This window comes from Monodelphis domestica, chromosome 2, assembly GCF_027887165.1.
Source record: "Monodelphis domestica isolate mMonDom1 chromosome 2, mMonDom1.pri, whole genome shotgun sequence".
NCBI classification, from domain to species: Eukaryota; Metazoa; Chordata; class Mammalia; order Didelphimorphia; family Didelphidae; genus Monodelphis; species Monodelphis domestica.
In genome coordinates this window covers 370,368,054-370,386,905 of record NC_077228.1, presented here as the reverse complement: position 1 = coordinate 370,386,905, position 18,852 = coordinate 370,368,054, and the positions used below count along the sequence as shown (strand labels likewise).

At 35.2% G+C, this 18,852-nt stretch overlaps 1 protein-coding gene across 3 annotated transcripts in view; it reads left to right on the top strand.

The window, feature by feature from the left end:
* ATG5 (autophagy related 5) overlaps nt 1-18,852 on the top strand; it is a 195,572-nt gene that overhangs the window by 142,289 nt on the left and 34,431 nt on the right. For all 3 annotated transcript variants that reach the window (XM_056818630.1, XM_001368079.5, XM_056818631.1), the window contains one exon: nt 9,799-9,916. In XM_056818630.1, the coding sequence (XP_056674608.1) occupies nt 9,799-9,916 (118 nt within the window). The remainder of the gene's footprint in view (nt 1-9,798; nt 9,917-18,852) is intronic.

The window sequence follows — 18,852 nt, the reverse complement described above, 5'->3', positions numbered from 1 at the left end:
GTGATAGTTAAAAGAAGACAGGATAAGAGCAGAGAACAGTGAATAATACAGTATGACTACAAAAAGGGTTCTTGACCTTTTTGTTTATCATAGGCCCTTTTGACCATCTAGAAATGCTGATAAAACTACTATTTGGAATAATGTTTTTTAATACATAAAGTAAAATACATAATATCATGAAAGGAAACTAATTATATTAAAACAGTTATCAAAATATTAAAACAAACAAACAAAAAAAAGAAGTTTATAGACTCCAGGATAAGAATGCCTGGAGTTTATATAATAGATATTAAGCAGTAAATGTTAATAGGACTTTGATTCGAACAATTTTTTATATTTTTATTTTAAAAGAAAACTTTATTATGAGAAATGGTGCCATTTTTAGAAAGATTTTTTTTTTATTATTTGTATTCTTCAGGTTGTGTGGAGTGGAATTCTGGGGTGGCTCGTTCCCTCATGAATCCCTCTAATGAGTAGACAGGAGGCTTGATGCTGGCAGAGTTCACTTGGCTTTATTCAGAGGCATGGGGGATGGGGATGGGCAAGGGTGAGGGAACACTGCCTGGGGAGAGGCAGTATCCTGGAGGAGAGGGAGGGTGCAGCAGCCAAGGGAGGGAGAGAGAGAGAGAGAGAGAGAGAGGGAGAGTGGCTCCACCCTCAGAAATAGTGGGCACAGATGCCCAGATTTACTGAGAATTTATAGGATTACAATACAATGCTATCTCCTTTCCTGTCATCTTAGTGTTTGTACATTTCTTTATCTTGTCCTATCCTTTTTCCTCTATCCTTCTTAATCTTTCCCAATGCTTCTGAGTGTAACTTGGAATGTTATATTTCTTTATCTTGTCCTGTCCTCTGTCCTCCAATGTTTTCAAGCATATGGGCATATTCCTTAGGTTTGCAATTTCTCAGTTGAGTCAAATTTTGTTATAATATTCCTCAGGTAGCATTTAGTCAAGGTTATAACTTGTAAGTTTTGAGATTTCTCTCATAGAAATAAGGATACCCAAACTTCTTCCTAAAAGAAAAGGGGGTGGAGGGGCAGGTATCTCTTAGTCACTTTTGAAAAAGTATATCAAAGGCATATATATATATATATATATATATATATAAAGCTGCTTAGGGAAGGCTATTCTTCTCTTCAAAAGGAGAGATTGATATCTCCTAGTGGAGGGCACCTAACTAACCTCACTGTAATACAAAATCAATGTAAACTGGGGAATAATGCACAATTTCATCCCATACAAGGTGTAACATTATCAGTATTATTGTAATTATTAGAACTTCTTTTCACTGACAAAACCTATTCAGAATGGCTTTTGGTGGCATTTCCAAACCTTGGCCAGAGTTTGGACTAAATAAGCAGAGACGAATGAAGAAAGATATATCTTTTTCCACTTGACCAATTCTACTTTTTAAGAAGGTCTTGTCAGTGGATTTTTGTGCCTTTAAAAAGCCAATTGATTTATTCTGTTTTTTAAGGTATTAAATTTCTTTAGCATTTTTGGTGCCTCCTTTACCAAGTTCTTGAATCTTTTTTCGTGATTTCCCTGTATCACTCATTTCTTTTCTCAATTTTTCTTCTACCTCTCTTTCTATTTGTTTTTTTAGATCTATTTTTAGTTCCTCTAGTCATTCTGTTTAGGCTTGAGACAAATCTGTATTTTTCTTGGAGGCTTTGCATGCAGCAGTACTGGCTTTTTCATCTTCTGAGTTTATGTTTTGATCTTCCCTGTCACCAAAATAACTTTGTTGAGTTTCTTTTTTGCTATTGTTTGCTCATCATCTAGCCTTTTTCTTTCCTTTTAGCTTATAAAATTGTCATAATTGGACTCTGTAACTGTGGTTGAGAGCACTATTCCAAGCTTCAAGTTCTTTGTGCATTTGTCTTCAGAGCTATCTCTGAGAATCTCTTTAAGTTTTCAGTTCTTCCAAGATACTATGATACAGGACTTACGGGTAAGCATGGCAGCAGATTAGACGTGGCTTGCTTCCCCTCCTCAGACCCAACGATACAGATGACCTCAAAAGACCCCCAAAAAACCATCCTCATAAGAATGGAGGAACTCCATAGTAGGGTCAAGCACTGAAGGTACATGAGATCCAGGCATTTCCACAATATAAGGGAACGAAAAAGGCCCCACCCAAACCTGAGCTGACCTATCCTCCCCCAACACACCTACAGAGCCAGAGTTAAAGTCAGCATGCGCCAGAATCAACAAGTGAGGGAGGGGCACCCCAGGACTGAGCAAAGGTCAGCCCCAGGCCTGGGGAGCTAACTAAGACCACCAAAGACCTACCCCTGTGAGCAGTAACACCCGAAACCCCGGCAGGTCGGCAAGGGGAGCTCAGACCTCGGGCTCTCAGAACTAGCGTGCCATAATCAATGAGTATGCAAAGGACACCCCTGAAGTGAGCAAGGGGCACCTACAGGTCTTGGGAGTTAACTAAGACCACCAAGGACTTACCCCTGAGAGCAGTGACACCCGAAATGCCGGCAGGCAGGGGAGGGCAGACCCTGGGCTCCCTCCGAAGACAGCGCAGCTGAGGAGAATCGAGAAGTGGCCCGAGGCAAAAGCCTTGATCATTAGACCTATACACAGAGAGCCAAACATCCTCACTCAGATTTCTGACTGGAAAGGGGAGAAAAAAACCATAGAGATGGCAAACAGTGCCCAGAATCAATATCCCAACACCAAGAAAAGCAAGAAGAAGGGGTTGACTTTGGATACTTTTTACGGAGGAAAAATACAGAATACAGAGGAAATAGCAAAAGAGGAAACCCAAATAAATGCTCCAAAACCTTCCAAAAGAAATGGAAATTGTCCACAAGCTCTTGAAGAATTTAAATTGGAAGTTATCAAAAAGATGGAAACCTTCTGGCAAGAAAAATGGGAAATAATGCAAAGGAATTTCAACAGTCTGAGGGACAAAAACACCCAATTAGAGAAACAGCTAGAAGCTTCAAAAAGCAGGGCAGACCAAACTGAAAAGGAAAACCAGTCTTTAAAGGTCAGAATCAGGCAACTGGAAGACAATAATCTTGCAAAAGAGCCAGAATTAATAAAGCAAAGTCAAAAGACTAAGAAATTAGAAGATAACATAAAATATCTCACTGACAAGGTGACAGACCTGGAAAACAGAGGAAGGAGAGACAATCTGAGAATCATTGGTCTACCTGAAAAGCCAGAAATAAACAGAAATCTTGATATCATAATACAAGATATCATCCAAGAAAACTACCCTGAGGTTCTAGAATAAGGGGGCAAAATAGGCATTGAAAGAGTTCATAGAAGACCCTCTACACTAAATCCCCAAAAGATAACTCCCAGGAATGTAATTTCCAAATTCCAAAGCTTTCAAGCAAAAGAAAAAAATCCTACAAGAAGCCAAAAAGAGACAATTTAGATATAAAGGAATGCCAATAGGATCACACAAGACCTTGAAACTTCCACACTGAATGACCGCAAGGCCTGGAACATGATATTCAGAAAGGCAAGAGAACTGGGTCTTCAACCAAGAATCACCTTTCCATCAAAACTGACTATGTACTTCCAGGGGAAAGTATGGGCATTCAACAAAATAAAAGATTTCCAAGTGTTTGTAAAGAAAAGACCAGAACTCTGTGGAAAGTTTGACATCCAAACACAAAGAGCAAGAGAAACATGAAAAGGTAAATATGAAGGAAAGGGAAAAGGAGAAAAATGTTATCTTTTTCTGTTCTTCAAACTCTCTTCTATAAGGACTACATTTATATCAAATTATATATATGAATATGTGGGGGAAATGTAATGTGTAACTCTCAAAAATTGTATGCATTATTAGAGTAATTAGAAGATTCACTCATAGGGAAAGATTGGGGCATTAAGACAATATGGAGAAAGGGGGGGAGAAAGAATAAGGGAGGGGGAAATTGTTGATGGTACTAAGATATACTTGAAGAAATAGAAAAAAATTAAATAGAATAATCTTTCTTGCACAAAGATACACATGGGAAGGGGAGGGGAAGAATTCTCCTACAAGAAGAAGAGGAAGAGAGTGCTAATTGGTATTACTTAAACCTTACTCTCAGTGAAATCAACTCTGAGAGGGAAGAGCATCTAGATCCATTGGGATCTTGAATTCTATCTTATCCAACTGGGTAAGGGAGAAGGGAAAATTAAGGAGGGGTAGGGGGGAGGGAGTATAAAAAGGGAGGGAAGGAGAGGGGGGAGGGAAGTTAACAGACCCTTAAAAACAAACAAGAAGGGAACAAAAAGGGAGGGGCTAGAAAGGGAAGCATATCAAGGGAGGGTACTAGGGGAACTGATTTAAAGTAAATCACTGGTTTAAAAGGTTATAGCAAAAGAAGAAAAGTCAGAATTAGGGGGGGGGGGTATCAAAATGCCAGGGGATTCACAAGTGACAATCATAACTTTGAACGTGAATGGGATGAACTCACCCATTAAACGTAGATGAATAGGAGAGTGGAATAGAATCCAAAACCCTACCACATGTTGTCTTCAAGAAACACACATGAGGTGGGTAGATACTCACAAGGTCAGAATCAAAGGTTGGGCCTCAACTGATAGAAAGAAGGCAGAAGTTGTAATCATGATATCTGACAAAGCCAAAGCAAAAATAGACCTGATTAAAAGGGACAGGGAAGGTAAATACATCCTGTTAAAAGGGAGTATAGACAATGAGAAAATATCACTAATCAACCTGTATGCACCAAATGGTGTAGCACCCAAATTTCTAATGGAGAAACTAGGAGAATTGAAGAAGGAAATAGACAGCAAAACTATATTAGTGGGAGACTTGAACCAACCACTATCAAATTTAGATAAATCAAATAAAAAAATAAGTAAGAAAAAGGTAAAAGAAGTGAATGAAATCTTAGAAAAATTGGAGTTAATAGACATATGGAGAAAAATAAATAGGGCAAAAAGGAATACACCTTCTTCTAAGCAACACATGCCACATTCACAAAGATTGACCATACACTAGGTCATCAAAACATGGCATACAAATGCAGAAAAGCAGAAATAATAAATGCAACCTTTTCAGATCATAAGGCAATAAAAATAATGATCAGTAAGAGTACATGGAGAGCCAAATCAAAAATTAATTGGAAATTAAATAATATGATAGTCCAAAATTGGTTAGTTAGAGAACAAATCATAGAAACAATTAACAATTTCATTGAAGAAAATAACAACGGTGAGACATCCTTTCAAACCTTATGGGATGCATCCAAAACAGTAATCAGAGGAAAATTCATATCCTTGAGTGCATATATTAACAAATTAGGGAGGGCAGAGGTCAAGGAATTGGAAATGCAAATAAAAAAACTTGAAAACAAACAAATTAAAAACCCCCAGAAGAAAACCAAATTAGAGATACTAAAAATTAAGGGAGAAATTAATAAAATCGAAAGTGATAGAACTATAGAACTAATAAATAAGACTAGAAACTGGTACTTTGAAAAAAAACAAACAAAATAGACAAAGTACTGGTCAATCTAATTAAAAAAGGGAAAGAAGAAAAGCAAATTAACAGCATCATAGATGAAAAGGGAGACCTCACCAAATTCCTTTTATGACAGAAATATGGTACTGATTCCAAAGCCAGGCAGGTCAAAAACGGAGAAAGAAAACTACAGACCAGTCTCTAATGAACATAGATGCAAAAATCTTAAACAGGATACTAGCAAAAAGACTCCAGCAAGTGATCAGGAGGGTCATTTACTATGATCAAGTAGGATTTATACCAGGAATGCAAGGATGGTTCAATATTAGGAAAACCATCCACATAATTGACCATATCAACAAGCAAACCAACAAAAACCACATGATTATCTCAATAGACGCAGAAAAAGCCTTTGATAAAATACAACACCATTCCCATTAAAAACACTAGAAAGCATAGGAATAGAAGGATCTTTCCTAAAAATAATAAACAGTATATATCTAAAACCATCAATTAATATCATCTGCAATGGGGATAAACTAGATGCATTCCCAGTAAGATCAGGAGTGAAACAAGGATGCCCATTATCACCTCTATTATTTAACATTGTACTAGAAACACTAGCAGTAGCAATTAGAGAAGAAAAAGAAATTGAAGGTATTAAAATTGGCATGGAGGAGACCAAGCTATCACTCTTTGCGAATGATATGATGGTCTACTTAAAAAATTCTAGAGAATCAACTAAAAAACTAGTGGAAATAATCAACAACTTAAGCAAAGTAGCAGGATACAAAATAAGCCCACTTAAGTCATCAGCATTTTTATATATCTCCAACATATCATAGCAGCAGGAAATAGAAAGAGAAATCCCATTCAAAATCACCTTAGACAATATAAAATACTTAGGAATCTATCTGCCAAGACAAACACAGGAACTATATGAACCCAACTACAAAACACTCTACACACCACTAAAACTAGATCTGAGCAATTGGAAAAACATTAACTGCTCATGGGCAGGATGAGCTAACATAATAAAAATGACTATCCTACCCAAACTTATATATTTATTTAGTGCCATCCCCATCGAACTCCCAAAAAACTTCTTTATGGAATTAGAAAAACATGGAATTGGAAGAACAAATGATCAAGGATATCCAGGGAAATAATGAAAAAAATGTGAAGGAAAGCGGCCTTGCAATCCCAGATCTCAAACTATATTATAAAGCATTGGTTATCAAAACAATTTGGTACTGGCTAAGAGACAGAAAGGAGGATCAGTGGAATAGAAGTGGGGTAAGAGACCTCAGCAAAACAGTCTATGACAAATCTAAAGACACCAGCTTTTGGGGAAAAAGTCAACTATTTGATAAAAATTGCTGGGAAAATTGGAAAATAGTGTGGGAGAGATTAGGCTTGGCCCAACACCTCACACCCTACACCAAGATAAACTCAGAATGGGTAAATGACCTGAACATAAAGAAGGAAACTATAAGTAAATTAGGTGAACACAGAATCGTATATTTGTCAGACCTTTGGGAAGGGAAAGATTTTAAAACCAAGCAAGACTTAGAAAGAGTCACAAAATGTAAAATAAATAATTTTCACTACATCAAATTAAAAAGTTTCTGTACAAGCAAAACCAATGTAACCAAAATCAGAAGGTAAATAACAAACTGGGAAACAGTCTTCATAACAAAAAACTCCAACAAAGGTCTAATTACTCAAATTTATAAAGAGCTAAACCAATTGTACAAAAAATCAAGCCATTCTCCAATTGATAAATGGGCAAGGGACACGAATAGGCAATTTTCGTTTAAAGAAATCAAAACTATTAATAAGCACATGAAGAAGTGTTCTACATCTCTTATAATCAGAGAGATGCAAATCAAAACAACTCTGAGGTATCACCTCACACCTAGCAGATTGGCTAACATGACAGCAAAGGAAAGTAATGAATGCTGGAGGGGATGTGGCAAAGTGGGGACATTAATTAGTTGCTGGTGAAGTTGTGAATTGATCTAACCATTCTGGAGGGCAATTTGGAACTATGCCCAAAGGGTGATAAAAGACTGTCTGCCCTTTGATCCAGCCATAGCACTGCTGGGCTTGTACCCCAAAGAGACAATAAGGAAAAAGGCTTGTACAAAAATATTCATAGCTGCGCTCTTTGTGGTGGCAAAAAAATTGGAAAATGAGGGGATGCCCATGAATTGGGGAATGGCTGAACAAATTGTGGTATATGTTGGTGATGGAATACTACTGTGCTAAAAGGAATAATAAAGTGGAGGAATTCCATGGAGACTAGAACGACCTCCAGGAAGTGATGCAGAGCGAGAGGAGCAGAACCAGGAGAACATTGTACACAGAAATTGACACATTGTGGTACAATCGAAGGTAATGAACTGGTGGTAATGCAGTGACCCTGAACAACCTAGAGGGGTACAGGAGAAAAAACACTATCCACAAGCAGAGGAAAAACTGTGGGAATAAAAACACTAAAGGAAAACTACAATTTAATGACATGGGTCAAAGGAGATATGAATGGGGAAATAGACTCCAAATGAGCACCCTCTTGCAAATACCAACAAAATGGAAAGAGGTTCTGATCAAGAACACAGGTAATACCCAGTCATACTGCACATCAGCTTTGGGAGAGGTGGGGGAGGGGAGGGAGGGAAATAAAATTATTTTTGTAACCAAGGAATAATGTATGAAATAAATAATGATGAAAAGATAGTATGATATAAGAAGAGGTGTATTTAATACTCTCCTGGCCTGTGCTCTGATCTGTGAGCAACTCCACCTTGGAACTATGACTGGGGTCTCCCCTGTGGCCCCAAGCACTAGTGCTTCTCCTCACCCTGCGATCGCCACTGAGGACTGCAACCTGGATCTGTGTATGGGCAGTGCAACAAGAGTCTTAATACCCAGAGCTAGCAAAAGGAGCCCTAAAATCTCCTTCTAAGTAGTTATCTGACACCCTTCCCCCCCCATAGTATCTGTGATTGAGATCTTGAAAAGCCTTTGCTGCTGATATAGTGACCCCAAGTCCTGTTGCCTTCGAGGGGCCTGCTTTGGTGTACTTTGCCTTCCACTTCTTCCCCAATGCACTAGATCTTTCATGCCAGACTTTTAAATTATTTCGGACTGAAAAATTATTTTACCCCATCTTTTTTGTGGGTTATGCTGCTCCATTATTCATTTGAGACATTATATCATGGTTTTTTGGAGAGGTAATTTGATAGAAATCAGGTGAGTTTCTATCTTCTCCACCATCCAGTAACTGTTCTCAAGAAGGGAAAATGTTTTAATTTTTTACTAAACCAGATTTTTCTTTTCCTGTCATTGTCAAGTCATTATTCTTGACTGCCTTCACACTTCTTCCATCAGAGAAAATTACTAACACATAGTTGCCTATACCCCAGTCTCCAATTCCTTGCAAAAAATTTTCTTTGCCTCATTAACCTCAAAATAGAATGCTTTTGGTTTTATAAAGTTGTAGTTTCTATTGTTTGAGCATTTACATTTCCCTTTGCATTTTCTCATTTCTCATGTCCCCTTCATATTTCCCTGAGTGCCTTCTAATCTTTCTCCTCATGTCTCTAGGCTTATTCTCCCCATATCTGCTGCCCACCACTGCCAAAGCAGTCCTCTTAAAATATTTTTATGATATCATTTCCCATTGCCATTACAGACTAGGCACAAAAACTAAGAATGGGTTTTGGGAGTCATTGAATATTTATGAATGAAAATGTATGATGTGCCTACCAGATATATGATCTGGAGCTGGGAATATTTGCTATAGAATTTATAGACACTGCCTAGTGTTTGTTTCAAGGTATTGCATTGAGTTAAAAGATGGTACTAGTACCGGAACGGGTAAGAAAAACAGTTTTTCTCTCACACTTTTTCCTAAGGAAAGAAACTATAGTGAAATGATGAAAAGGTCTCTTCTAAAAGTAACTTTAAATAGTTATGTATTTCAAATTCTTTAAGTATTTTCTTGCTTTTTTTGTGTCATCTTTGTTTACATTCCTCCTTTTAGGCCTGAGAAAGAAGTGTAATATTTTAAAACAATATAGCAATTTTTAAAAGAAAAGTTTTTGTTTGTAGAATTCATTTACAATAATGTTTAAAACTAGCTTAATAAAATGGTAAGCATATGGCATTAGTATGTTGTCTCAAAATATAATGTGACAAAAAAACCTATTGTCCATTACATTACCACAATTTTTCCAATAAACTAGAAATTTCTAATTTTTATGAATTTGTGATCAACAAGGATTTAATTCATAGGATTTTTTAAATTCTTGTGTATTTTCCCTTTCTTTGCTTTTCCAATAGGCAACAACTGAACGACCTTTCATTCAGAAGTTATTTCGACCAGTTGCAACAGATGGACAATTACATACACTAGGAGATCTCTTAAAAGAAGTTTGTCCTTCTGTAATTACTCCTGAAGGTAAAGTATTGTCATTATTATTAAAGCATTTCCTTTATTTCTAGTTCTTTCAAAAAAGAAAACTACTCTTTTCACTAGCTTTTATAGATAGCCACTCTGCTGTAACAAACATATTCCCCTATTTTCATTACTTAGTGGGAAAAATCCTTCCAAACAGAAGCCTCCATTCTTTAAGCTCATTCATATTTAGCAAATTCTTTTTTTCACTAAATCTTTAAAACAACAACAAAAACAATCCTTACATTTGTTTCTGAGAAGTTTAACAAAAATAGATGTTTTTAGTTTTTTTTTCCACAGCTTTGCATATTCATCAGTATTAGTTGATTCATAGTTTAAATTAAACAGATACAAGTGTAGTTAAGTTGTCTCCTTGTTCATTTGGCTTCATTTCACATAAGTATATCTACTAATATAAATAAATATAGCAGCATTGTGGGAAAAGAAGTGTCTAGAATTTCATCTCAGAGACTGAACCTGAAAATAGCCATTCAAGTTTATGCCTGATTTTATCTTAACAATAAGGTACATAATTCAGTTTAAAAGTTTTATATAGAATTCATTCAACTCAATTCAAGAAGATTGATAGATGTTCCACTATACTGATTTAATAGAATAGTACTAAAGAGTTTGGTATCTGAGGGATGGAAAGGAATACTCAACAAAACCTCAAAACATATGAAACTTGCCTTTAAAGATACTGTGTGTTGAATTTTATATGTATATTGATTAGGTATACAACTGAAGCTGAAAATCAAGACAATATAAACTTTATCTGCTGGTGAAACTGGTATAGAGAGAAGACCTGTATTTAACTTGTACTTAAAATATCATTTTAACAGATATTCTTCAAAAAGATACTCCATTTTTTATTTTTTCCTATTTGCATGTAGCCATATACGGAATATGATGATTTGGTCTCTTTTTCCATTTAGGAAAAAATTATTTCTACAAATAGGTTTTTTTATGTTGACTGTATTTCATGCTTATAGCTATATTATCCTCTTTGCCTCAAAAATCTGTTAAGTCTGTAGGATTTGTTTGAAACCCACATGGGGTGCCATGCAAACCCACAAAAAATACTGCCATAGAACCAGTGCCTGAAAGGAGCAGGAATTAAGGAGTTGCATCAGGAGGGACCTTGCCTTCTCATCCTAAATTACTGAAACTTTTGATCACTGTATATCATTATTCTTCAAAACTCTTTATATTGAGTTTTCTTATAGTGTTAAAGGAGCTAATCAATATTTTGTTTGTTTTATTGCATTATATAAAATATAAACTATAAAACTTTACTATATTTTTTTAGTGATTAAATTTATTATTTGTCACTGTGTCTTTAAAATGTACATTAGATCCAAATTATTACTTCATAAAATGTTCACACCAACCATCTTATAATACTGATCCTACTGTAGTACTTTTATGGTTGATTTTTGCTCATTGAATATTTTAACTTTTCCTCAGGCTATAGAAATGTTGTTTGGGAAATCTGGTAACCTGTCGGTGGATCCTGGCTAACATTGATTACTATCTTATTTCTTTATACTATAGTTTCTTTCTAGTATCTCTCTGTCAGAGTGCTGATTATTTTATAATATGTACAAAACTTTTTCTGGTAACATTAAATATTCAATTATATTTAAATCCTATGTAAATCACTCTAAACAATGACCTTTAATTATTGAGCTGTGTACTTTATTTTCCTCTTAATATTGAAGGAACTTTTGGGAAAGGCCCATTGCTGATCATCAGTTGCTTTTTTTTAAATCCAAATTTCAGCTAAAATCCTTTCATTATTTTATATTTCCAAGACTTCAGCATTTGTATAATCTCCTTTCAGAAACATCACCTTACTTTACGTAGTTTACAAGATTTCATACTATCTAAGGAGTAAAAACAACAATAAAACTCATAAACCTCAAAAAAAGTTCTATTTTCATATCTCATGCATTGTATTTTTAAGAAACTCATCACCAGTAGCACTTTTAATAATGTACAGCTACTGTTTGAGTGCCAACAAACACACCTGCATGATAGGGTGCCAATCATTTGGTAAAGAGCTTCTTTTTCTTTTTATGTTTTTCTTCTCTTTGTAAATAGCTACTTGATCTAGTTGTTCTTTCATGGTTTTTTAACTTAGTCTAGGAAAGATTACAACTTATTGAAGCTTATCCTAATTAACTTTATCTAATTGAAGCTCTGTATTCTGTAAACTGCCTCTTTGGTTCTTTCCAGTATAGTTCATTTTCACCTCAGAACTTCCATTTGGGGGAGAGGCCCCTATAATATCTGCACGAAATTAGAAAAATAGAGGGATAGGTGTGTTGCATTTCATATTTCATGGAATTTTAAAGCTAGAAGTCCTGTTATAGATGAGGAAATGGTGGCCATGAGAAACTAAATGACTTTCCCACTTATTGAATAAACAACTGATTGTTATTGGCATAACTGGGATTAAAACACAGGTCTTCTATTGTTAGTCCAGTGAATTTTCTGCAATACCAATCCTCCTTCCCCTTTTCTTCACATAACATTGTGTTTCTTTGAATACTAAAAAAAAAAAAAGTTAAAATATATATTTTTAACTAAAATAACTTATCATTCTTTACAAATTAGCTTTTATCTAATGCTTAATTTTGGGACTTAAAAATGCTTAGTAATTGCATGCAAAGGTATTACTGGACAAAAAATAGCATAGTCTCTGACATCTTAGAGCATTCTGGCTATCTCAGGCATTCTGCAACCACTGGGTTTTTTTTTGTTGTTGTTTTAAGTGGTAGTATATGTAGCTCTTTCTCTACTATTTTTGTCAGGATTTACTCAGATGGTGGGTGTAGAGATAATTCATGCAAGTGAAAAGCAGCACTTCTTGGTGTAAATACCACTCAGCAAAAGACTCCTTTAGTCTTCTTTTACACACTTAACCTGGGGCATGTAGCCATTCCTGGAGAACAGCCATAGTATGATTCCTCTCTTACACTGTATTGGCCACTCCCATCTTTAATCCACCACTCCTATTTTTTGCCCAGGTAGGGAAATTCCAGAGGTAATGGGTGGGTACCTTTTAATGCTGGGGTTGTGGTTTTTTTTTTTTTGGGTCCTTCCCTCCCGCCCGCCCCCCCCCCCCCCCTTAACTATCAAATGGCTGTCTTGGAGGACTTTTTCCTGGATTGTTTTGAGTAGCTATGTAATTTTTTTTAACACTTCATAGAAAGCCACAACCTCTATTTTTTTAAATCACCTGGGCCCACCTTTTTAGGCTAAACTGAATTGTTGCTTTTTCTTTTTTGCCATTTTATTATGCAAAGTGATTGTTCTTTCAAGATCTCTGAGATTATAATTCATGTATAACCCAGATCAAATTATATACCATCTCCAAGGGGAAAGAAGGTGACCATCTTAAATTTCGGGAAATGTATGTTGAAAATTTTTAATATGTATAATTGGGAAAATAAAATATCTTTGAATTTTAAAAAAAGATCTAAGAAAGATCTAAGACATTGACACAATATACTTCTTGGTTCAGTACACCCAGGGTGTTGGCAAATGGCAAACATTCTGGCACACCTGGATGCCTCTTCAGCTGAAAGGGAAAGACTTGAAGATTGGGTGTGAGTGATCTGGCAATCATCACATGACAAAAAGAGAAAGTACATTATAAAAGTCATATGGTGCCATTGTCTTTTATTTCCTATAGCCAGTGATTCAGCTAGTAAGGAATTTTATTTTGTTTCATCATGTGAAAGTAGGACGTACTAAGATTTAAGGAGACGTGCTTCAGGTCACTGTTCTTGTAGAGTAACCATGATGAGGTACTTTGTGTATTTCTCTTTTCAATCTTGTAAGTAGCTGGGGGAGCTGGTTAAGTTATAGTTAATAGGAAACAACTCAAGGTGATCTCAGGTAAATTACCTTTGTGGTTTCAGCAGAAGTCGGCATGACTCAGATAGCCAGGCATCTGTACCATACCAAGAGCAAAGCATTCCTTGCCTTGTTATTTTCCAGGAAATATAACATGCTATTGGTTTGGATCTATAAAGAAACAGTAAGCCCAACTTTGTTCTGTTTTTCATCTAGTAGTGGTAATCAAGTTATAGAAATCCATTAAAAGTATTATTCCAAGAAATCAGTTGATCATTCATTCAGCCTGTTTGATAATGAAGAAATTTCCATCAACTACTTTTTTATCCTGTTTTCACTTGGAATTTTACAGAGCTATATATAATACATTATGTAAAAGAGATATACACTCTGTGACAAATGAGCAAGATTCTCTAGATTTCTCCCACCATTATATATTCTTCACTTGATACTTAGCCTTCTGCCTCATAGATATGACATAGTTTGAAGGGTCTTTACCAACTACCATTTAATCATGTATTCCCATTTGATTGCAAAGAATCATGTAATGAGTTCATAAAAATACCACTTAGCTACATATGAGATTTCCTACCAGCAATCTACCTATAAGGAGAGGAAATAGCCTGTGGAGTATTTGACTATTTCTTGGGTCCCTAGTGAGAGAAAAAGGGAAGGTAATCCAGTCTAGCTTGCTTTGAACAAGTATTTTTTTTGGACAAGTATTATTTTTCATGGAATGAGACAGTGTAGAAACAAAGTCCTGGGACCAGATGATTTAAAAAAAGTCATTTACTTGTCCAGCAAATTGATTATGTGTTTGGGTTTTTTTTTTTTAATTTTTTAATCTAGGCTCATGATTTCATTGGTTGTGGGAACTACTACTGATGCAAATTGGCAGTTGGTCTGTAATATAGTCTCAGAAGAGAAGGAAAAAGAAGGGAACAAGCATTTATCAAGTGCCTGTTATTGCCAAGTTCTTTGCTAAACCCTTTACAAATTTTATCTTATTTATTTGATCCTAAACTAAGAGCATGACTTTTTAATACTGTGTATTTGTTCTACGAAAGAAGAACAGTAAAAGGCTAGGCAATGGGGGTTAAGTGACTTGCCCAGAGTCACACAGCTAGGAAGTGTTTGCATCCAGATTTGAACCCAGGACCTCCTCTCTCTAGGCCTGGCTCTCAGCCCACTGAGCCATCTAGCTACCCCCTTTGACAACTGTTTCAATAGAATTGGTTTCTTTTACCTGGGTATTTTATTTTTTGCATTTAAAAACATTATTTTGAGAAGAGGCCCATAGGCTTCATCAGACTACCAAAGAGGCACTGTGGTGCCAACAAAATTGTTTTTTCTTTTTTGTTTTGTTTTGTTTTTACCTCCTTTACTTAAGGAATTGCCTTGGGCACACTAAATGAATAAGTGATCTACTCCTTAATTGCTGCCAATATGTGCCAGTGGCAAGATTTGAACCCAGGTTTTTCTGACTCCAAGGTTGGGTTATTTACACAATGCTATACTACCTCTCATTAATAATAGTATCATTCTGTCATTGATGTAAATTGTCTTTTTATGTCCAAGAGAGAACTCACTATCTTTCCTCCCACACCATCTGATTCTCTGTTTCTTTTGAAGATAGCACTATCCTTTAATCTCTGAGGTTCATAACCATAATAATATCTCCCTACTCTTCACTGCCCCTCACTCCATATATCCATTTAGATGCCAGATCTTTCATTTTCTCTTCCCATATCTCACATCTTGCCTCTTCTTTTACACTGCCTTCATTCAGACCATCCTCACCTCTTGCCTAGATGGGTATCTCATCTTTAATCTCTTAACACTCCAGTCCATCCACTACGCATACCACTGCCAAAATTATTCTTTTTAAACATAAATTAGACCATGCACTACCATATTTTGTAAATTTCAGTGGTTCCCAGTTACCTCTGGAACAAAAAGAAAACTTCCTTTGTCTTTGAAGTCCTTCACAACATAGCTTCAACTTGTCTTTCCTGCCTCATCTTACATTTCCTCCCTGTTCTTTATGATCTGACCAAACTGGCCTTTTCTCTGTCCCTCACACCCAGCATACCATCTCTCATCACTGTGCCCTTGTATGGGCTGTGCCCCATGCCTGAAATGTACTCTTTTCTTAGCTCTGTCTCATAGAATCCTAAATACCATCTTCTTCATGAAGTTTTTCCTCATACTGCTTACCTCCCAATTGCTAGTGTGTCCCTTCCCTAACTAACTTGTATTTATTTCCTTTAGAATTATTCCATATATATATTTATATGTGTACTTTCTTCCCTGTTAGAATGTAAATTTCTTAAGAGAAGAATTAATTAAATAGAACAACAAATTGCTGGTATCTTTGGTTACATCATAAATATAAAAAAATTTCATATTATACATACAAAGCAGATTCCACCCTGCTTTAATACAGGTTTAACAGATTGGTAAATCACAAGTTGTTGTAGAGAATTGAAGAAAGATTGGAAACCTACTTAATGTCTTGTGAGGTAGACTTGGATCCAGTAGCAATCTCATATAATCATCACTATAACACTCCACACAGGAATCAATAGTGCAGTAGTGCTAATACAATGTTTGTAATATTCCTGTGCTTTATTCAGCCAGAGGTTATACTTTCTGTGTACTAAGGATGTTACAAAGAAGTATAGTTTTGGTAATTATGAATCTAGCTAAGACTATCCTCACCACTGGGATCTAGAACCTCTAGAAGAATTCAATATTCCCTGGCCCACTGGCTGCCCACTTGCTGGCCCTATATTTTATCATTTATGAGCTAAACTATTCTCAATATGATGTAATTTTTTCCATTAAATTGTTAAACTATACCTTTAAAATATAACAAAAAATATTTTTAATACTTAGTACATGAAAAGAAGAAAAAGAGGAAATATAGGCAGCTAGGTATCAGTAACAGATCCCTGGACCAGGAGACAGGAAGACCTAAATTCAAATCTAGCTTTAGACCCTTAGCTGTGTGACTGAAGAAATTGTTTAGCCTCAGGTTTCCTCATTTGTAAAATGGAAATAATAATAGCATCTACCTCCCAGGATTGTTGTGAAAATCAAAACAGATGTTTAAGTACTTTGCAGTCCTTACAGCATTTTATAATTTATTAATATTATTATCTCAGAATTATTTGAATAGTCAAGTTTGAACTTAATCTATCATGCCAACTTGGTTCAAGACTATATAAAATTAGTCATTTTTCCTCTTGCAAATTTGGTATCTTGTTTTGTATTAGAACAGATTTGTGAAAATAAAAACTTATAAGTCTGCCTCACACCTTGGGTTTTTTTTTAATCTCCATTTCTTTTCCTTCCCCTAAACTAAGTAATCATAGCATAGATTTCCATGATGTTTTTCATCCAGATATTTATCTAAAGGAATGATAAAATGATTTCTTTGGTTGTTCTGTATTGATAAAGATAGCTAGATTATTGGAAGGGTTACAGAATACCTGTAACAGGTAACTGACTTTCAATCTTGTCTTTTCTGGAAGTGAGAAGCTCTTTGCACAACTAACAATTTACTTATGATATCAGAAAACAATAATCTTTAACCTTGGGTATATAGTAAAGCCTTATTAATGGATAATTCATAATATTTAAAATCAGATTCACATTAAGGTTTTTACTCTATTCTATTAAGAAACCATTTGTTACACACATTAATAATATAAATGTGATGATGAAAGGAATTATCATTTTTTAGAACACATATTTTTCATGTAGGATCATAGATTTAGAACTGAGAGGGACCTTAATGGTCATATAATCAGTATAGTGCTCTTGTTTTCCAAATGAAGAAACTGAAGCTGAGCTGTTCAGTTATATTTATACATATACTTAAATTTTCTTGCAAAATATTTCATAACTCAGTTTTTAAATTTTATTTAACTGGTTTATATTATCAAGGAGCCAGAAGTTTTGAGGTTTTACTGCATTTTGCTTTCTCTAAATTTTCCTTCTTAATATCTTTTAAGAAATTTCTTCAAGTATTAAGACAAAAACAGGTTAACTTACCACATTTTGCAATTTAATTATCAGAAGGCTTTTAATCATGTTTTTTAAAACTACATTATAGTATAAAGTTTCTGAACTTAATATATTTCTCTTTTAAAGATCTATACAGTATTGAATATAAATTTTTTTTACTTGGTATATTCATCCTGAAAACAAATGGGTTTATAGATGATTTTTTTTAATCCTGTTGAAGTTGTTAGCAGTAGACCTTTAGAAAAATAATGAGTGTAATGGAGAAAAATCTGTAAGGACACAGTCCATACATGGAAAGTGATAGCAATAGTTTGTTATCTATAATGCTATGTGTTCATTAAAAAGTATACCATTTAGTGAATATAAATCCGGAAGAAGTTAATGTAAGTATTTTAGAATGGGTTTATATTTCTCTGATAAACAGCACTCTCCTTCTGTTTGTGATCACAGGATGAAAGCTCTGTACGCTTGTATATGTACATTTTTACTGCTACATCATGTAGCGTGCTCTTAAGATTGAGATCTCATTCATTCCCCAGGAAGCATTTCTGTCTAAGATTAATTGCCCTTTTAAAATCAGTGTTTGATGTATTCCTTTGGCTATATCCTGACTTGGTTTAACCCCCCTTGACCTGACCTCACTGACTATTACCCACCGTGGCCGATGCAAAAACCCTTCCGTGTGATGTATGCACACACCATAGACTTCAGCCTGTGGGTTTTTACATTGATGGATTCAATTAGTCAGAATTTAACTGACAAATATACAGTCAAGGTTAAAGAATTTGTCAGATCCTGAAATAAACTGTCCAGACTTAAGTTAATCAAATAATTCTCCTGCATTTATTGTTTTGTCTATCAATTTAAGCATTTGTTCTAGAATGTGAAATGATGTTTTATAAATGTATTGAACATCCCCAAATGACAAATTCCAGAGCTCCTTGTTATGGGACCAGCATAAAAACTCAGAGATGCTAAGGGAAACATACAGGTTGTAACCATTTCATGTTTCAGATTTCTTTTCTTCTATAGTCATAAGTTTA